This window comes from Lepisosteus platostomus, chromosome 11 (genome assembly GCF_059453375.1).
Source record: "Lepisosteus platostomus isolate fLepPlt1 chromosome 11, fLepPlt1.hap1, whole genome shotgun sequence".
Taxonomy (NCBI): domain Eukaryota; kingdom Metazoa; phylum Chordata; class Actinopteri; order Semionotiformes; family Lepisosteidae; genus Lepisosteus; species Lepisosteus platostomus.
This window is the reverse complement of record NC_142621.1, coordinates 34128861-34151043: the sequence shown is the minus strand read 5'-3', so window position 1 is coordinate 34151043 and position 22183 is coordinate 34128861. Positions and strand designations below refer to the sequence as shown.

The window sequence follows — 22183 nt, the reverse complement described above, 5'->3', positions numbered from 1 at the left end:
TTTGAGTCTTCAGATCACAGTTATTTGCCCAATCTACACGCATATTACACCTTTGTTTCCTTCATGTTCCAATGCTCCTGATGCTGAAGAATAAAGGGAGCCCACTTAGCTGCTTACAATGTATTCAGCAAAATGGGTGGGTGAGAGGGTGTGCACTAATGTAGAGCTGTGATTGCATGCCCTTTGCAGAACTTTTGAATATTGAGACGATTTAACAAAACTCCTTAAGTGTCAGGCTGCACCAACAGTGTGAATAAGACTATCATTGGATAAGGTGCAACTTTTTACATAAGAACCTTTAGTGAATTAGGTCCATTCAGTATGTTTGCAATGATGAAGCACGTTTCTTAAGCATGGGTTACGCTAAATACAAATAAAAAAGCAATTATATTTAACAGAGTCCATGCTTAAGACAAATGCATTAACATTACTAACATACTGAATTAAAATACCATCAAAACTAGATTTCTTTTTGACCACTAACACAAACAATACTTTCATAATACTAACGTAATATTATTATATTAACACTTGGCTATCTAAAAACGACGCGTACGTAGGGTAGACCCCATACTTTTTATGTCAAATAAACCCGCCTCTGTTTTGGTTCCCCCAATGAAAGTGTATCGTGAGCAACATTGGCTGATGGGCGTATTTTCATGAATGAATGAGAGCGGTCCCGGAGAGCAATACTCTGGAGACCTATAAAGAGGCAAGTGGCAGTCTTAGAAAGATAACCAGCGCTCGAAAATTAAATGCAGCATCTTCTGTCCTGCTTTCTGCGTGGGCTGGCGAAGCACCGCAAGCGAGGAAAGAAATGAACACAGTGAGATGGAGGGTTCTTAGCGCTTCGCTGTGAATCTGCAGTAGGCGCGTTGTGCACTTTCTGAGACTTTGGAATTTACAGACACCGTTTTAGCAGCATGTCTGCATTCTCATCTCTCGCTAATGCCTTAGCCGAAAATGCTCGCGTCTTTTAAAGTTCACAGAATTGCGTTAGTAATAGAATGGCTGCCTTCTGTCTTTTCCTAGAGGGATGGCGATATTTTATCACCCTTACCTGGAAACCCGGAGACTTCTGCACAAACTGCTGGTCATGCTGTCGCTTTGCACTATATGCGCTTCACTTTTTTACTTTCTGGGCGGCTGTTGCGAGACTGATATTGTTGAAAACACGGGCTTGGGGCAATCAACTCAGCTGTTCTTCACAGGGCGATACCACGAAAAGAACGTATCATATGATAGTAACTTCATAAACGCTCCCAGCTTGGCCACGGGGTCGCCGGATGCTGTAGGTACCAGTGCGAGAAGTCTGGAGACAAGCAGCCCAGGAAAGGACTGGGCTGCGGCACGGAGGCTACCTCAGGCTCTTATCATAGGTGTGAAGAAAGGTGGAACCCGGGCGCTCCTGGAGTTCCTGAGACTTCACCCCGACATCAGGGCGCTGGGATCGGAACCGCACTTCTTCGACAGGCACTACGCACGGGGTCTGAACTGGTACAGGTAAACCAAGTTTATGCGTCTTTTTATCGCAATGCTCCATCTCATGTGACGGCGTCCCTTCTTTCTTGTTAATCGGTAAAAAAAAAGTTAGCGATGGAACTAACCAGCACTGCATTTATAATAAAGTGAATATAGATTGTTAAATCTTTACTGCTTGTGGAAACTACTTAGCTTTCAACCATATGTTCAGCCATATGTTTTCTGCACTTGTATTACGCCTACCACAATCACAGTAAAGGCACTGATGGTATGTACACAAATGGTGAAAGCGCTGTCGCAAACATAATATTAACGTCTTATTTGATTTGATCATTTTATTACCATATGTAATATATAGCAAATAATCTATAGATATACAATATATAGAGAATTTGTACAAGCTCATGAATGGGCTGAAATACAATTATTTTATGTTCAGTAAGTAAAAAAATCGTTGAGGGTCTACCACAAAATAATTGAAAATTAAACGGAATTGGGATATAACGTATTACATGCGCCGCGTTGTGGATTATTTGAGAACGTGTTCTAGTTTTGAAGCATGAGTACATTAATGTTATTATTTGTGATGATGATTCATAAATTGTGTTATTTAGTAAAAACAAAGTTGTGCAAGAGGTTCAGCTCTACCTACATACAGTACTCCATTACAACGCAAACAGTCCTCAGCCTGTCAATAGCTGCTCCGGTAGTAGGAGTTCTTGTTTAATTAGCGGCGAAGTTCTGTCTGATGATACAGTTGCCAGTGAAGTGCCTGCACGCCTACACTGCAGCGGTGTAGATCTCCGTTGCACAGTGTTTACAGAAATATTTAATGAAATTCTCAGCTGTTGCTTTGACACGAAAATAACACCTTCGTTATGTGTCTGCTGTCATATTTTACTTGACAGTCCTATGCTCAAACTAAAGAAAATAATAGTTCGAAAAAAGATCACGAGCAACAAACATTGTTAAACTCTAAATTAATTTTTCAGATTACCTTTTCAACCATGAATGATACACAATTAACAATCAACAAACTACTCCAAGACGTCTCTTAACATTTTTGATATTTTAAAATCTACAATTAAACAGCATGTGAGCAACATTTACCAGGTTGTGGAAAATCAAAGGACTGAGTTTTTTCTTTTCAACCTGTATCTTACCATGAAGCCTCTCCTATACAGTACATCAGTGATCGTCTAAGCAGTGTAGGTTGTATGTAGGTTAATGTAATGTGGTCAAGTTACTTGTCCAAGTAGTGTTAAAATATTCAAGAGACTGGGATTTCATATTTGTACTGTAGGTCTCTCTGTAAGCAGCTCTTGTCAAGACAATATGATACACCAGAAGGCCTCCAGTGTATACAGTACCACAGCTGGTCTTGGGATTGCAAGAGAGCTACAGTATAGAAAAGGCAACTTGAGGAAAAATCCAGAAAATTTGCCAATTCCTGGGAATCTTTCTATTTTTAATCTGTGGATATTTCTGAGGATGGACAGAACAATACTAACAAATCTTTCTGTTTATAATAATAACAAAAGTAACCATTTGAACCGAACCATTTTTCCCAAAACAATCACTTTGAGGATCAAGATACAGTGTGTCTGCTTTCATCATGACAGTTTTAATGTTTAAACCTTCAGCTGCAAAGCAAGTTTTTGTTCTGCTCTGCTGTTTCTAAGAGCTCTCGATAGACAAGAACATGATTTTTGTCTTACGACTGAAGCCACACATCCTAGTATGCAGCTACAACAGCACTTCCAGGCTTTCTTCTCTCTTTGATCCTACAGGGAAGAAGAAACTTCTTTTCAAATGTACTTTATAGATTTTAATGTAATGATAATTTATTGATTATTACAGGTTAAAGGGTTTTAAACATTATTGTGAACAGTATTATTAAGTTTGAAAACAAGAGGAGGCCATTTGATTTTTATTAGATAACTGATATGAGGATCTTATTTCATAAAGAAAAGATGTTTCCTTATACATGACAGAGTATGGGCTTAAACAGCATGGCTGGGCAGCTTGTTCCTTACTCCTACAAACCTTAAGCATAACAATGTGCCTCATTTTAAATGCACTTTTACATAGTTTCTATTTGTATTGCCTGGTTTCACTAGTGCAAATATGCCATGAAAAAGTTTTTTTTAACATGGAGAGTTTTAGTGGAGTTTATCCTTTCTTTGTGTTTGCAAAATGTTCATTTAAATGCTACTTAATGCTCTGTCAGCGCACCTCCTGAATACTCTATAAAACACTGATAAATGACATGACCACCCCTAGTTTCCACAGCTGCACAAAAACAGCCATCGTGCGGTTTGTGCCTCATTTAGCACCTCTACTTTCAAATAGGAACAGAAACTAGGTAGAGCTCTATGTCTAAACATTGATACATTTTTCCTGGGCTTTTTAATAATTTGATGCTGAAAAACATGTTTTCCTCAATAGAACAAAGATGTTTGCTCCTTCGATGGGTTTTGGTTATTGTTTCACACATCACTAGCTCAGTTTGACCTCAGAGATCAGCAGGGAGAGGCCGAATGATTTGCTATTTGGACAGTGGTAATAAATTTCGGATGATTTTGAACATAAATTTCTAGGATTTCTTCATATGGCTAAGCTAAGAATGCGTGTGTTTGTAAGCTGGCATCATAAATCATTGGGCTGACTAATCAATAATGTCAAGTGTACCATAATTACCAGAATAGCAGGCCCTTTATATGCAGGATGACGTCCCTTTTGCTGGCTAAAATGTGTTTCACCTCACACTGTGTACTGAGAGAAAGGCTGTACACTATCACAGCCACAGAGCCAGATGGACTGCACAAGACAGCATACAACTTGACATTATTATGGGTCCTATCAGTTGACCTTTAACCTGGGGTCACTTGCTCTATAGTAGATAATGATGTCCTGTGACTAGTTGATGAGCTCTGCACCTTCAGGAAAGTGATTGGCCACAGTAGCTAGTAGCTAGTTGATCCGTCAACCCAGGCCTGTAAGATTACTGTATTGTGAAAGCTAAAATTAGAAATGGTGTTCTGAATAGTGTAGTGCGCAGGCAGAAGATAAATCAAAGGGATAAGTCATTTTGATCTGACTTCCTCTTAAAACAGTGACCTGGTAAATTGCAGACCTCAGATAAGATCTTTGACAAGCCGGGGAGAATAGATGGAATCAAGTATTGTGCTTATAGTGTGTCTTCAATCGATTGCCCCCAAGTTTGACCTTCAGTTGATATGAGCACTAAGGCAGTTAGGTTTGGTCAGTACAGATTCAGTTACAATTAGCAAGGGGCCCTATCCTGCAAAGCCATAATACTTGCACACCGATAGAGGGGTCATGTTTCACTTTTAAGTATTGCCAGTTTCATGAATGGGATCAATTAAATATATGCATATCTATACAGTATACATGTCTACATTTTTTTTTCTTTATGGGTTAAAAAAATGCCACTATAAGCTGTGTGGTCAGCTGAGCATGTGAAAAGATGAAAGAGGTCAGAGAGGCAACTGCAGCATGCTCTTTGTGGGCGTCGGTGGCTTAGCTTTTATTTAAAAAATATCATGTTACTGTTGAAGGCAGCTTTGGTTACCTGCAATGTTTGTCATACTGTACCTCCTTCGATTAGTTCCCGGAATGTGTGGAGAATGCTGGAGCCTTCTGATGTGATGCTATCAAAATGTACATTGGAGAGGAACTTTACTTTCAGAGATGCGATTGGTGTTGTATTGATAGGCGAGAGCAAGCCTGACCCTGAGTTCTGCTCAACTCCAATGGTGACATGTACAAATGCATGGGTAATTAACTGGAGTACATCATGAATAAAGGACAATGACCAAATTGAATTAATTCTTTGCTACTGACATTTTTTGGTCATAGTTCATCATTTTGCAAATGTCAATCAATGGTTTCTTTGACGGAATTAAGACTCTTAAATAAGTCATATCGGTCTTAAAATGGGCTTAGGTGGCTATCCTTTCTATTTTAGTTGGAATTTAAAAACTACAACATCCATATTTTAACATACATTTATATATTAAAACATACAAACATAACATACTTGTATAGAAAAACATGTTTTGAATTTACCCTTCCTGATCCTGTTGGGATGTGAATGTTCCATCAGTAGAAGATGTCTGTGAACTCTGAATCTAGGCTTCATAGAAGTGGAAGGGAAGATTTTCAATGAACAGTGACCTTAGACTGCAGAGTCAAGGTGGATACTGGACAGAGTTCATCTCCCAAACAGCCATATGTGCATTCTGTCCCACTAAAAAAGTTGAGCTTTGGACAAATTCCAGGTAGAAAGTCTTCTGTGCAAATAAAAAAAAAAACTATTTTTTCACTTTTCTCAAATTATTTAACTCTTTATTGCTGGGCTGTAGCTGAATCATTATTCTATTAATGCATCTTACTCACCATATTATTATAAATATATGAAACAGATATTTTATGTATATCTATCAGGTAATGTTGCCTGTAGATATTGTTGTACAACAATCAAAAACTTGTTTGACTTGTTTTTTTATTAAAGCAGGCCTTCCTGTAATTTATGAGCATTTCTTACTTTTTAACACTTGAACAAAGGCATGAAGGGTTAGCACACACTCTGAAAACCAAATCATTCCTGCGGAAATGGCCTGTCTTTTGGTAAGCTTATGCTGTTTTTTAAATAGAATTTTTATTTCCTTTAATTCTGAAGGAAAACAAAAGTGAAACACTTTGTATCAGGTGACAAATGCAGCAATTTGGTCTGTACTAAGAAAATAAAAACCCTACTTATTTTAAGATTATATAGAGATGTCTAGAATATTTAAGTTTTATTTTTTGAACTTGAACGGGCATGAGTAGTATGTTGCATTTCTGGGCAACTGTAGTATGTGCTGAATTTAAAGCAAATAAGAGCAGATTACTTTGTTAGTAAGCTTCACGAATATGTGATTTAGATTACTTCTCTCTGTCAGCTGCAGTACCCAGCAGTGTACTGTGTAAACAGGAACCATGAAACCGCGAGATAAGGCAGGTGTGACCGAGTGGCTTGTTTAAGAATGTACATATGTTTCCGTTCGGTCGATCACTGGGGACACGCAGGCAAAATGGACTTCCCTGATGAGAAAAGATTTACTGTATGAAGTCAAAACAGGGTTTCTGTAAACTGGGGCCAGGTGCATCTCATTGCCCATGATATCCTGTACTGTATAAAAATCACCATAAGGTCCAGACAGCCTGTTTTTAATTCAATCTTCATTAACATACCACCGGGAATTAGGAGCAGCACCATCAGAGGGGATCCCAGTGATGGATGGGTACTGGAAGTGGACAGGGCATGGTTACAACTGACTGGCTTTTTAATGGCCATTGTGCAACCAAATGGAAGGCAGGGTGTAACCCCCTCCCGTACACAGGCACACTTCGTCTCCTTTGTATAATTGTATAACATTACTTTTACTGCTTAATCTAACATTGGATCAAGCTGGTTAAAATCAATACACAGCTATAAACTGGAAGCACTTAAACAGTTATGATAAAACAGTCGTGTGCCTTTTTAGGGCCTGCTTTTATATGCTTTCTTGGACAAAAGGGACTCATTAAGGAGTGTGAGATCCCATGCTGCAAATGAACATTTTAAATGAGCATAGATTTGTGAATAAAGTCATATTTGTCTCCTCTTTGCTATTATATTGTGTTTTTTTTACAGCATTGTGTATTCCCCTTGATTTTTGGGGATGCACAAAAAATAAAAGATGGACTGATTAGGAATTCGAGATGAACGGGCCAGATGAAAATGTAAAAGGCTGAATTGACAAAAAATATTATGCATTTTCTTAAAACAGCTGCAGGGCTTGCATTGTAGAAATGGTACAGAAGGCAAACGAATGCCTTGCTCTGCAAAAAGTGGATTATTTTGAATTGTGCATCATTCTTGCCCCATTCAGAGCAGCCTCTGATGCTCTCCCAGTACTGTATGTGTGTGTGAGAGAGAGAGGGGCAAACTCAGTCCCTCTGCTCTTGCTACTGTCTCACGCGGAAGATGAAGTAATTGCCCCACATCTGCCTCTGCACAGCAAGCTGCTGATGGGGCTCCACACTGTGCGCAGAGTCCACCTGCCTCCTGTTAGCCAGCTGATCCCTGCATTATCATTCCGCCATCAGGATCAATACCCAGAGCAGAGCGAGAGGACCACTTAGCTCACTCACTATACCTCAGAGAAAACAGAGCGGCAGTGACCAGCCTGGCTCAATTAATGCAAGTTGTCTACTGTCTCCGAGTGGCAGCCATTGGAACAGCAAGGGGTGGAGGGAGAAGGGAACTCTGTTTTCTAAACAAAGTGCTCCTTCATCACGTAAATATACTCTTGACACATTAATTAAAGCAATCATATTTGCAGTTTTTGTATAGAGATGGTTTACTGTGGGTGTTTTCCATCTTGTCTGAAAGCAGATTTGAAGTGATACATTTAGATTTGACACCACGAGCCTCTTCTTACTTTGCCTCTCTTTTGTAATGAATTGTTTTTAAATATGGAATAAGAATTTTACCAGCGATTCAGTTTTAATAGATAAGAAGGACGTGGTTTTCTGGTGTATAATGATGCACAGTCCAGAATGCCTTAGATGAGGTCACATTGCTTTTGGTAAGAAGTGGCTACTTTCTTTGTTTGCTCTTCCCGTATAGGAAGGTTATCTGTTTCCATTGGTAGCCTTTTCAGACAGATTTCTAAAACAAGGCAATTGGCATCCAATAAAGCCATATTCACAAACAGTATTCTTTTTAACCTGCAGACTGTCAACAGAGGGGTCAATAGCAGGGCATTCTCACTTAGGCTTTGCAACAGCAATGATTGAATGAGCAAAGCAAAGGCTGATGTCAGGGACCAATCATTCTTGCTGGAGATACAACCCATTCAAGACTGACATAGAATGTTACCGAGGGCTTTTTGTTACTTTTTTCATGAAGTAATGAAGTAATACACTTTTCAATAGGTGTATGGTTGAGCTTTGAAATGACTTTTAATTCAATCTTCCAACCATATATTCAATCTCACAAGTTCTTGCATTTTATTGGCTGAACATTGTGAAATGTACTGCACTTTCTTTATGTTGTCCTAACTCAATAAAACCCACCTGAAACACACAAGATTGTATAACTGCAAACCCTGGAGCTTTTTGTTATGCTTTTTTGTCATTATTCCGGCTGGTGTGGCTTTCTCTGAGCTGATGCATAGACAACTGCTGTGAGGGACAGAATTGAGTGCAAATGGAACTCAAGCTGATGTTGTTTCTAGTGCCCTGTTGCAAGAGAAAAGCATGATATTCTGTGATGACTGAATTTGTCTCCAAGGCCGATGTTCACAGCTCAGCGGCCAGATTGAGAGGGTTCTTGCTAATGGCCTTTGCCTTTATTTCTTGTTTTCAACTGCTGCTGTGCGGCTCCTTTCCGACATTTGTGTCACATGTATCTGTGCTTGATCACAACAGTAATACCAGCTGGAAAAACTCCAGCATCAGTTCACCGCACAGGGATCAGCCGAGAGGAACAGTGCTGCTTGTAGGGATAAATTGGTCAACAAAATAGAAATCTGTGAATTATTGATGGACTTTTCTAATAGACTCTTTGGCTTCCTAATGGGCATAGGTAAACAGGGAAGTCTTTTGGATAAGTGCTTAGTCTGATGAAGTAATTGATAATGTATAATGGCCAGGGATTTGCTGTACCCCCCCCCCCCCCCCTTGAAGTTCCAAAAGGCTTAATCTTGATTAGGAGTATCGATATGAGGTCACGTTGCACAGCATTTGCTGAACTGAAAGGTGAGACGCCACTGTGCCTCAGGACACTGAACCCATTAAGCTCTCCATCTTTCAAGTTTGCCTGCCTCGTGGTTGTCTGCAGTTTCCCTCTGCAAAACGACAGTCGAGTTTGATGTAGATGTTTCTTTTTTTTTTTGCAGTCATTCTTTTTTCCAGCCCATGATTACATTTTAAATGGATTTCAACAAGCCTCATCAGAGCAGCTTTGTGTAAAATCTGGGATTTCTGTGCGTTATTCTCAGATTAACCTCTGTGGTAAAACACAGCTGTTTATAGACATTCACATCCTCCCAGTGTTCCTCTGAATTACAGTACCTTCCTCTGAATTCGCCTACTCTTGATTTAAAAGAGAGCTAAATTCTTGTGATTTTGAAAAAGCTTTCTGGGTTTCTGTTCTTACACTCTGCTATATTCTGCCAGCAAAACGACCTTATTTTATAATTATTTGCCGTTGAATGCTAATATTTCTTTAATTGTGTCACTAAGGTCAGGTTTGAATTATCATCTGATAGTAGGAGGTAAAATATTGATTAAAATCAATTTAATCAACATTGTTGAAAGTTTTATCTGAAGATGTTATTTTAGCTCAGTATAGATGCCGTAAGATCTGTGTTGCTGTTTAATTTTTTGTTTGCAGTTCCCAAGTAATGTCTTCTAACACATACCTGCAATATAAATGTTATGTGTTTTTGAGCATGGCTACAGATTTATGTCTGAGTGTGTCACATAACCAGTTTATGCCTTCCCTTAACATTGTCAAAATCTTGCCTAAGATTTATCTAAAATACTGAAACCTCGTCCTACCAGCAACATTCTGAAAACAGGAGGTTTTAATTTTAGCTGGGAAATCGAAAAGAATCAAATAAACATATCAAGGATTTATATCAAGACCTTTTACAGACAATATATCCACAGACAATTCCCAGTGCTGAGCTGTTTTTATCTGTTTTAAATAGATACAGAATTGTATTATGAAGTCAGAATATTTTTTAGGAATAAATTAATAATTAAAAAGCATGAATCTGACAATGCATGCGCCTTTTTGAAAGGCAGATTGCATATTTAAATGTGGTTCTGTGTGTTGTTTGAAGTCTAAAGCTCGTTTTTACTTTGACGGCAGAAATAGCATTTCAGAGTCCTTCCTGATCAGTCATACAACTGAATTTATTAATGTTTCCCAAAAAGATCATCTTTGCTGTTAAATCAAATTTAAAGATATTTTTAGTTGTAAATATCATTTATTTGAAATCAAAGACACTTGTCTCATCTACTGTCTGTGTGACAAAGAAACTGTAAGCTTTTCCTGCGATCCAAGTAAGAGAGCACTCACAGCAGTGGGAGCACCACTGCACTGATGAGGAAAAGGCGAGCACTGACAAACAATTATGAGGCTCACAAGGCATTTGACTAGCAGCTGCAGAAAGCCCATCTACAGGATGACAGTCAAATTAAGTGAGGTCAGCGAGAACTACAGGAGTCTTGAGATAGAGGAGAGCAGGTGTACATCAGGGCTTATTAGAATTCACCAGACTTCATCTGTGCACAAGCCACGGAATGTAGATTAGTCACATCTGCTGCCCATTGCCGTTCTGGAGGTGAGCAGTGTAACCCCTCAGTCCATTTGTTTTTCCTTGTATGTCAGTAACCTGCAGTGATTAATGCAGGTTGCACATCTGCCTGGCTGCCCTTATTACCAATGCACATTTAAAATACCACTTAGAAGACTTGCTACTAATTTGCTGCCAAAAAGTGACATAATGCCCAAGATACACCTACTACATTCTGTGCTTGTCTTGCTTGTGCTTGTGCTTGTGTTAGAAAAGTAGTCCTTGGTGATCTTGTTAGTATTGTTAGTGATAGTACAAACCTAGCATTTTCTGTCAGTGTTGCAATGTTTCTCTAACAAATTAGTGTTGATTTATCCACTTCAAGTGTTTGTGTGTCTGGATAAAGTTTAGAGAAGCTAACAGTCTTTGCTGCGAGAGTACTGATGTTGTACTCTGCTTTGTCTGCATTAGCAGCTTTTTTAAGAAAATGAAGTTTAAAAGGTTTCATAAGAGAAGGCTAAACCCAGTCTTCCTCCACAACAGCTTTTATCTACAGCGTATACAGCGTACCTTCTGAAAACCCCATTTGTGATACTTGTTTATGAAAAAAAAATCCTGTTACTTAGGCAGCTTTGCAATGGCTCTTTGTATACATTAATTAATAAAAAGCTGTATGTATTCTCACAGTGGCTGTCAAATCCTAATTTGTGCATCAAGGAAAACAATAGAATTTAAAAATTTGCATTGTTTCAGCCACTAAGCACTTACTACAAGTGCTTCATCAGTGCTCTCACCAGTTCAGAAAAATACAATACAGTAACCTTGTGTCATACAAAGGCTGAAAATTTGAGCTGTGTTCATACATACAGTATACATTCACATTTTAGGTTGCGTATTCAACATTTCCTAAGGATTCTTTTCGGTTAATTCCTTTGGAATGTACTATACACCACCCTGAATCCACAATGCCAACACATACAGTACCATGGTAGGTTACATCAATAGTCTTAATGTATTCTGGAGCCTTGGCAGCTATGTTAGTAAATCATAAAGCACAAGTCACACTCAACACCTTTCCCCACCCTTAGGGAACGATAATGAATCAAGCTGACATTTGCAACTCCAAAAAACTGTCAGAATGTAATTATATTGGAACAGTAGCCATCAATTTCAAGGAAAAGTCTGCCTTTAGTTAGTGCCACATCCTTCGGAAATACCAGCACATTCTTTCTGTTGCCCAGTGACTCCAACATACAAGTCATTGCAGTGGCAGCTCTGGAGGAACAGCCAAGCAGAGCATGATGCCTTCTGCACAAGATAAACGGATCGTTTCCTGGAAACAGGTGGACATGATCGTTTCTGAGTGAGGCACAGATCAATGCATTCTTGATCAATGCAGTATTTCTCAGTGACATGGCATAGAGATACTGTAACTTGTCCATTTAGTTTTTTCTTAACAAGTACCAAGACCTGTTAAAGTTAAAGTGTTCGGGTCTTCAAAATAAAGCGTGTACTTTAATTACTTAACTGTCTAAAGTCTAAGAATCTTTGGTATGAGGTTGTTATACAACAACTTCACTGTGTACTCTATCATATTTAAATTACCTCAATAAATGGAAGTTATCAAATGAAGTTTGAGAGGGATAAGAATGATAAGTCAGTCTCACACAGCTACCTAGTCGGTGCTGTGGTTTCCTACCACAGTCCATAGACATATTGGTAGGTTAACTGGTGTCTAGGAAGATTGGCCCTGGAGTGAGTGTGTGTTTAAGCCTGTGTGTGCCCTGTGATGGACTAGTGTCCCCTCCAGGATGTACCCTGTCTTATACCTGTTACCTGCTGGAAAAAGCTCAGGCAGTACTGTATGTTGTTACTCCATCATTTGAAATTTTAAGAAACGTGTCAGAATCGTACTCTTAATACACCCCTGATATTCTCTATTTTGGAAGGCATGTGGAAATTTCCACAAAAATAAATATGTACATTTTTTTCCCTTTACAGGAGCATGATGCCTAAGGCTCTCGATGGTCAGATTGTGATGGAGAAGACACCCAGATACTTTGTCACTGCTGAGACTCCAGCTCGCATCTATGCCATGTCCAAAGAGATCAAGCTGATTGTGGTGGTCCGCGATCCCATTACGAGGGCTATTTCAGATTATACTCAGATCATATCCAAAACTCCGGACATCCCCAGCTTCGAGACTCTGACCTTCAAGAACAGGACTATGGGGCAGATTGATGCCCTGTGGAGCCCGATTTGGATCGGGATGTATGCTCAGCACCTGGAGAAGTGGCTGGCTTACTTCCCCCCATCTCAGATTCATTTCGTCCACGGAGAGAGGCTGATCAGCGATCCAGCTGGGGAACTGGGCAAAGTTCAGGACTTCCTGGGCCTCCAGAGGATCATCACAGACAAACATTTTTACTTCAACAAGACTAAGGGCTTTCCCTGCCTGAAGAAGCCAGAGGGGAGCAGCAAGCCCCATTGCCTTGGAAAAACCAAAGGCAGGACACATCCAAAAATTGACCCGAAAGTAATCCAGAGACTAAAGGACTTTTATCATCCACATAACCTGAAATTTTACCAAATGGCTGGACAGGACTTTGGCTGGCAGTGAGCCAGTGTGTAAAAGTCTCTACTCTCATCGCTTTCTTTGAAAGAACCACTGAAATGCTTTAAGCATGTTATTCAAAGTGTAGCCAATCCTGCCCGGGAACATGGGCTTGTATTCCAATTGTATCCAATATTGCTTTGCCCAAATGAATCCTCCCACTGCAATGTAAAAAGTGAGACTTTTATGCTTCTGTAAAACAACAAACCAATGATTCTCATTTTTAAACTGTTTTTAAAACGTGTTCATTTTATTTTAATGCCAGCAGCAATTAAAAATCTTTTTTCTTTTTACCGTTACTACTGTATGGCATTAAAATAAAATAAACCAAAGGGGAATCCAATTTCTGTTCTGTTGAAGGCAAGGGGGACATGGCCAAGCAGAGCCAGGCGGGCACTCCAGTAGTGGGTTGTGCTGTGAATTGGGTATCTGAATAGACAAGCTGGTATAAATGGCTTCTGACCCACAGGTGACACTTGCGTGGTTTCTGTTGGTTGATCTAGTGTTTGGAAAGAGGTGAACTGGTCTGTGTGGATCTATGACAGTGAGTCCAGTCAAATAAATGGTGTTTCGCAGGTGAAGCTCGCAGAAGACAGTTCGGTTTATTCTCCAAAAACCAAGCTCTGGTTAATTGTCAAGTTCCATTCAGGAGATTGAATAAGGAAAACAATTAAAGCTGGAGATTAACTTTAAAACAGCTGATTTAGGGAAAATGAGTCATGATTTTGAATTTCTCTTATAAAAGAAAAAGATACAAATCTTACAACAGTAGTATACATTTAACATAATTAGCATAATTGTGACAGAACAAATCAAAATCACCTTCCAAATTTGAGTTGCTCTCACTACTTCTCAGTAATAAAAACCACTGCAATAATGCAATGAAGCTAGAATCTTTGCTACTGCTTTTAAACACATAACCAGACATACTTATGCAAAGGGAACCAATTATTATTATTATTATTATTATTATTATTATTAATTTCCTTATTTGCTAATCAGCACTGTGTTATCTGTATGCCACCACCACAAAAAGTTATTAAAGGTATAAAAAATTAAGATATATTTAATTATAAAATAATAAAAAAGCCAACAAAATACTTAGTCATTTGAATTACTTCATAAATATGTATTTTGGTTCTTTAAAGATAATAAAAATAGGTCATTAAGCCAGTTCCTACAGTATATATGAACTGACATACAGAAAGCAGAGGGTGATCTACGGCTTGAGAAGCTACTGCTGCCATCACTGACAACAGCACCTTTAATAATTTGGAATTACATAATTCCAAAGAATGGAATCACAAAGGTGTCTAGTAACTCAGGGTGACACCCACTCATCCATTGACAGAGCCAGGCTTGAACTTGGTAACTCTCTGATAAAGAACTTGGTAAGTCCTGTTCTTTAAACACTGGACAATACACAAGGAGGCAGGGGCCCACTTTTTGAAACAGATACAAGAAAAAAAAACTTGATTTGGCTTTGATAGCATCCTTTTTCTGGAGCCCAGGGCAAACATAGGATGCCAGTCCATCATTAGGCACACCCACACATGTATATAGGGGGCAGCATGTGTTTGGGCTGGAAAATGGAGTCCCTGGAGCAATCCCATGCAAACACCAAGAGGACATGGTGTGGTTGTGAGTCTGGAACAAGCTCTCCAGCCATTAAGTTGACGTCAATGCCCTGCATTCTTACAAGAAACGACTGGACAGGATTCTCAGATCAATTGACCACTACCAAATGGGCTAGTTGGGTCAAATGGCCTCCACTCGTTTGTAACTTTTCTTATGTTCTTACATGTCAACTGTACTTGTAAAAACCAAGGTTTGAACTTGGGTTCTGTAAGACAACAGCACTTCCCATTGCATTACCCACGCTGCCTGCTTTTGAGAGCATTTCTCTCTAAAATGTATGTGTTGGAACTGAAGAAGTTGACGTTACATTAGATGAACAAGGAGAATTTGATTACAATCTGAAACAATTCAATACAGTCTATATCAAGATTTTGAGGGGGAATTTTAAGGCCATTTAAATCCATAAGATCACCAACACAGAGACATTAGTCTTAGACTATGATTTAAAAATAACACTGACACAAACTTCCAGATGAAAATGGTGAAGGAATTAGACTAATTGGAAATTAAAATCCCATCCTTTCACTTCTGAGGTTGGCTAGAAGTCCTAGGTCATTTCTGGCCTGCGTTGTGGGCATTGTGGCTACTCCTCCTGACCTGGAGACATGGCGTTTAGGACCAGCACACAGGAATCCCCTTTTATACTGTAGGTTATTTACTCCTTTTCTGGTGAGCCTATAATCCCGATCTTGCTTTTGCCTCACCAGATTCCCCTGTAAATCTAATTTTAAAGTAAGAGAGTATGTAACTAACTGTCCTGTGTTTCTCCCTTGTAACCTCACCCTTCATGGAAGTCTAACTCTTTCTCCCTTTTATCCATTAACCATAAGGGAAAGCAAACTCTCTTACCTTATAACATACTGGACAGCAATGCTGCTTCTCTCTGAAACTATATGGGAAATTCTGAACTTCTTCCCTGATCTAACTGTAACCCCAAAACTGATTAAATGATTAGACCCTTTCTCCCATGTTCGTTCCCTATTTATGGAGAGAAATGATGATCAAACATAGCTGCAGCAGGTCTTACTCTCTCTCCCTCGTGCAAGTCCCTACACCTTTTCTCTCCCTGACTGGTCTCTGACTCGCACACCTGCAGCACAAGCCAACACAGGCAACAGCTGCTCTGTTAGAAGCATTTTAATTAGCTGACAGGGATTCACCAGGTGACCAGGCACAATCTGCCAGATGCCAACAGGACTGGTGGCTGGGAGTTATTTTAACTCATCCTGGGAAAACAGTAGTTTTAAAGCTGATTGGCTATCATAGTATTGTTATTAAAAAGCAAAGGAATCTTCTCCCTGTTCTACAACCATGACTGTAAGGCCAGAGAGATGTGCTTGTTATGGATCAGAAGGTTCTAAAGACGAGGATAGCCAGTAAGATGTTGTTTTGTAGCTAAAAACGGAAGAGTGAAGATAGACTGTGTTGGCCCATCAGGTCAATTTCAGGATACCTTCATCAAGCCACCACATCTGGGACTTCCAACACTCTTGACCACACAGGGGATTGTCAGTAAGAGGTGTATTTACAGATACTGTTGATATGAATGGATCAAATTGCCAGGGTGTAAATAAAATATCAAATAAAACCGAGAAAGAGAAACACCCCCATATGACGTTTGGAGAATGTCAGGGAGAAGCGGGAGAACATGATGTCAGTCAGATAAAGCCAGGCCTGTAAGGCTTTAATTGTTAAGGAAAAGAAAAAAAAGACCACATTCTTGATCAACACTGATAAAATCTTTAATCTGCAAACCTTTTCCCCTTGCATTTGTTTTTAAATATTGTTTAGTTAACTGGTAATTGCACTGAAACACAGATCTGGACCATTGAAGAATGCCACATAACATACTGTAATTGCGCCAACTCAGCTGTTCTCAGAATAAGAGAATAAGAAATCACCAATTGCATACAGGCAGGAGTTAGAAATATCACTTCACATGAATAAGGCATCATTTCTGGGGTAGAAACTATCACACTATATGTTAATAGGCAAGTTTCATTATGTCAAGCTGTTGAAGCTGCAGACTGAACAAAGGACAAATAAATAAGGCTGAAAACAACAACTTTGCTTCACAGAGATGAATCAATGTCATTTCTAGGTCAGCCTAATTTTGGATTTCAAGGCCTTTCGTAAATACAGAGATAACATGAAGGTGCCTGAGATTCTATGTTGTTTGCTGCAGGTGAGCATTTTAAACTCTTTTTATTCATTTACCACTTGAGAATTCGGCAATTCCATATCACCCAAGGCTACCAGTTAAATCATTTTTTTTATTGTGGAATCATTTTATAAATTTCACTTTTTCTTTAACGAAATGAATTTAATATAAAAATAAGTTATATTAAATTAAATAAGTAATAAAGATAGTGCAGAGGAACAATATGGTCTCAAGCTTGAGTTACTGTAAATATTTCTCTTTACAAATACACTTAAAAAGCTGGGAAAGATGACTTATTATTAAAATAATACTTTGATGACATGACACATGGAACTCCTCCACATTCACCCGTACTCCTAGTTTTGCTGGACAAAAAAAATACATTTTTCCATTAGTATTTGCTGCACAGCAAACACATTTCTGTTTCATACAACTCTCCCAAGTAACTGATGTATACACAGTGACTGTGAGTGACATGAAAAAGATTAGAAATAAAATAATTAAAAGTGACCAACATTTACTGAAAAGGAATCCAAACTCAACCAGTCAACAATGTCAGCATTAATAGTATTTTGACATCAATATTAGAATTTCCAGTATCTGTTTCTCAGTTAACTGAACAAATATATGATTTTGGACTAGGAAGGTAGCAATACTGTTTTATGCTTCTTCAATCAACAGCAGGTGTCAGTACAATCATCTGTTGCCTAAAGGTAGAGAGGCTACAAAATGATTAAAAAAAGAAAACAAAATTAGCAAACAAGGCGCTTTCAGCACACAGTGTAGTAGATGTCTGGATCAAGCTTCCTAGCCGTGGAGTTGAAGTCAACATGCTGGGTTCTTTCAACAACAGCTACAGTAGATGAGATTCTCAGATCAATTAACTACTAGCAAACAATTGAGCTAAATGGACTGTGTAGGTCCTTTTGTCTGTAACCCTTTTATACTCATAATACATTGGAAACAACTACTACAGTATATAGTACTTTATATGTGGAGACCGTTTCAAATTTAAAATCAAACACAATTGGATTGTTGATGGAAATTTTTAATTTTAAAACAATGTAGGATGCACTACTTCGAATTTGATGTACAGTAAAAAGACATTGAGCAACGGCATTTGAAACAATTACATTCTGGAATGTAAGAGTCAGTAGAAGAGTCCCAATTTCAGTGTAATATACAGTACATACATATGCATGTGACATACTTTTGAAGCATGAATTCCCTCAGAAAGCAGTAGTCCTGACTGTAGCACTAGTGTGAGAAGCCTCTGAAGATCCTAAAATGTCACTTTGCTTTACTGGTAATTGGTGACATCCAAGTAGTACTTAACTTCAGGGGTCAGTGCAACCTGGAATGCACAGACAGGAAGACAAAGGGGAGGAGTCTGAGCATGTCAGCGGCATCCACAGGAAGAGTCATCAGGGAGTATGTTCTCATTAGGACCCTGAAACTCTTGGTTATGCTCCGTGAAGCCAGTGTTCTGTACTGAAGAGCGCTTAATATTCAAACACCAAAGAGATTTTATTTCAAACCTGTCAAAACCTTCCACTTTCACATCAAGAAATACTAATAAGTGGATTTGCATATATGGTACGTGACTTTTCCCATATCAATTACAGAACAGCCTCAGGAGGCAGACCTTGGAGTTTTACAAAGGTACAAACAGCAGGACCACCACTTCAGAATGAGAGAAAATGTTTAAGATGTGGCAGTTAAAACAGGAGATCGACCATCACCTGAACATATTGTGCAGCTTTGATTTATTGAAGCTGGAAATGATACTGGTATACAGTATATTGGTTAATTGTTTTAGGGTTTAGACAGCAGTTTCCCTGAGACAGTCTTAAAAGCTTTACAGGTATTTTCAGTAATTGGGATTACCCTGGATTTTTAAATTATTAGTTTAATTCAGTAATTAGTATCAGGAAAAGAAGACAGAGGTGCAGCTAGTGATTACTGTATTTGACAGCCTGAGTATGTTTTATTGTAGTCCACTACAGGAACAGAAAATTTCTACAAGACATTCAATGGTAATATGATTTTTGAAAATACAAGATCAGGACAGTTAAAAATAAATGTATTCATTGGTTAACTCTTGTGGTCGAGGATGATTGATCCATGAACCTGGATCTGCACACTCTGGGACAGGCTGGGCAGTATGTTGTCTCAGGGGGTATCAGGTTATGTATCACGGAATCTGGTCAAGCTTAGCTCTCTTTCGTGCTCTCACTTTGCTTCCTCATTCTGATATCTTTGTCTCAAAGTGCTGGGCTGCTTCCCAAATGTTTTTCCTCCATCTGGATCATGCAAGTGCCATAATCTCCCCAGAGGTGTTACATTAATGTTTGCTATTATCACAACTTTGAAATGCACCTTCTGGCCTCCTAGCACGATTGTCATGACTAAACAGGGTGAACAGAACCTTGACTCCAGACACGTTAACCACTCCAGTTGAGGAAATAGTGAATGTGCACAGCTTCAATGCTTTTAGTACCTGCTTTTACAAGAAAATAATGCTGGTGCAAGTGTCCTTCCACTTGATTTGGGGAAGGGCAGGATGATCCACTCAAGTAGACAGTAGTGCAGTTGTAAAACTGCCAGCAAAAAGGTTCTAGTCCATTCAAGTCTCCTGTATCTTGTCAATGAATCAGCCCCAGCTAGCAGACCAGCAGTTTGGTTTAGGTGGACAAGAGTGTAGATGTAGATGTAGTTGTAGTATTAGTTTACAGTATATCCACCCTGCTTAAAAAATTAATTGAAAATTCTGTCTTCCAAAAGGATAAAAAATACACCTTTCTTCTGTTCTTGGTTTTGAGAGCTTATTCATTATGCACTTTTGAAACTCTTTTGATTTAATCTTTCAATCAAATGTTCTGTTTCTTCAGCAGGTAATGTTTGATTAACCAGTGAGCCAGTTTGATTAAAATAATTGAGCAGATAAGACAACTGGTCCGAAAGTTATTAGCACCTGTCATTGAAATCTTTGTGATTTCAGGTATGGACAATGATAAAAGACAATCCGGTGCCAGTCTTAGGGCCATGGATGTTGTTGGGATGTTTTGCTGTGCTTTCCTGCCAAGCCCTTGCTCCAAGCTTTTTGGTAAGAAGAGGAATTCCATATTCTTTCTTGCCATTTAAGTCTCCAAATAGAACAAGCTTGTCCTTTGAGATTTTTCAAAGACCTTGGTACATCTTTGCATGTAAATCTTCCTTTGTTTTAATGTCTTTAATGCAGGCCGATTGGTTACCCGCTAATTTCAGGAGTCATGATTTGCTTCTTGATTCCATCAGGGAACACATGAAGCTGGTTGATGGTTTAAATTTTCTATGGCAAATCCAAGATCCATGAATCTGACATTTTTCCTCCGATTTTCTCTTCCAGAAGAAATCACTTCCATGTTCTTTGACCTGCACTTCTCCAGCTCATCAGGTTACACTTGGGGCAGTAATGTCAATGTCATAGCTCAGGAGTTCTTAGGTCACAAATGCAGTGACCTTCTGGTTATTGTCTTGATAGTTCCGCATTGCACATTTCAATCCCCACTGCTGTGTTTCTAAACCGCAGAAAAATGAACACTCTTTATGAAGCTATACAGTCAGGAGTGATGAGGCAGTCTGTGATTTGGGAACCTTTTCAAGCTCCTTTGCTAAAATGGGTGAGCAGAGGAGATCCTAAAATGACTGAAATTGGCTTCTACCTCAACCTACATGCTCTGGTTGATGAATAGGACATTTCAGACATCACTATGCTGCTCTCTGCTGCAGGTGTCTGTGCCCCACATCTTTAACCAAAGAGAATTTTGCACATCAGCTTCCACACATATCTTCACAAAACCCATCTTTGACTCTATAGTGTGGAGGTGAATACAGTTGGAGATCTTATTCTGCTGCAGTTTTCAGCTGTTAGAACAGCTCTTGAGATATTCCAGGTGGTTCATCTTTTTCTGCCCATTTTGCTGTTGAGGCCTTGCTGTCCTGTCTGAGGAGTACTGAGATGACAGGAATCCTAACAGCCCTCTTTAGTAACATACTGTTCCATGATTGGAGGAGTTCTTCTGTACATCACTCTATTGATGCTCCCTCTCCCTTATTCACTCCTACGTACGACAGCAGGGATGAAGGGCTGGACTTAAGAAATTTAAAATATGTATATCTTGAATCAATAAATATAATTATATCTATATATAATTACAGACCCCTGCTTGTCATTTCTATCTTATTGTTTGTACCAGATACTGGCACTAGGCCATTTAAATTATGTGCATGAATTAAAAACAAAAGCAATGAAACCCTCAATGGAGCTATCCACTGTCTTTGAAAGTTTAGCATAAGGGGGATTTAGACCAAAGAAGTGTACTAAAAAAAGGCATATTTGGACGTGCGGGACACAAATCAGAAATAGTAATGTGCTAATATGTTTTTAAAACTGTTCCCTAATGCAATTTTTTTCATGATCAAATGAGAAACTTGCTTATTTACTTTGATCCCACTATGACAAACAAACCCTATGTTTCAATTTCAAAATTACTGACAACAATCCGTCACCTTAAAGGGCAGTATTATAGGCTATAGGATAATTATGCGCCTGAATTGCTTCAAAAACGGCCTTATTTAATGGACCATTAAGCAGGGTATTTAGCGTGGAGCAATTTTGTTGCTGGAGTGTGTGAAGGTTTGATTGAAATCTGGCTTAAAATTCAACATGAAAAACAAATCATTACTTTTTTTGTCACAACACATGGTCGGGAACGTCTCCACTAGGCCAACACTGTTTAACTAGTGGCATTTCAAATATCCCTGACGAGTATTGCATGGCCCCACACAGAAACTCTGCCGGGTTTTAAAATCACTCCTGCAGGAAGGACAAGTACTTTTCAGCAAAGACAACAATTGCATTGATTCTTTCTATGCATTTTGGCTTAG

General features: G+C 38.9%; 1 protein-coding gene across 1 annotated transcript; it reads left to right on the top strand.

Moving 5' to 3' along the window:
* Window positions 1–668: 668 nt before the first annotated feature.
* On the top strand, window positions 669–14037 carry hs3st3l (heparan sulfate (glucosamine) 3-O-sulfotransferase 3-like). The gene is made up of 2 exons (XM_088599355.1): window positions 669–1503; window positions 12843–14037. The coding sequence occupies exons 1-2, from the start codon at window positions 1037–1039 to the stop codon at window positions 13459–13461; spliced, it is 1086 nt and encodes a 361-aa protein (XP_088455481.1). The 5' UTR covers window positions 669–1036; the 3' UTR covers window positions 13462–14037.
* The last annotated feature ends 8146 nt before the right edge of the window (window positions 14038–22183 follow it).

Bases quoted from the DNA above. Each gene is read 5' to 3' on its own strand.
- hs3st3l (XM_088599355.1), top strand. From the start codon at position 1,037: ATGGCGATATTTTATCACCCTTACCTGGAAACCCGGAGACTTCTGCAC. The intron at 1,504-12,842 runs GTAAACCAAGTT...TTCCCTTTACAG, and splicing joins CGGGGTCTGAACTGGTACAG to GAGCATGATGCCTAAGGCTC.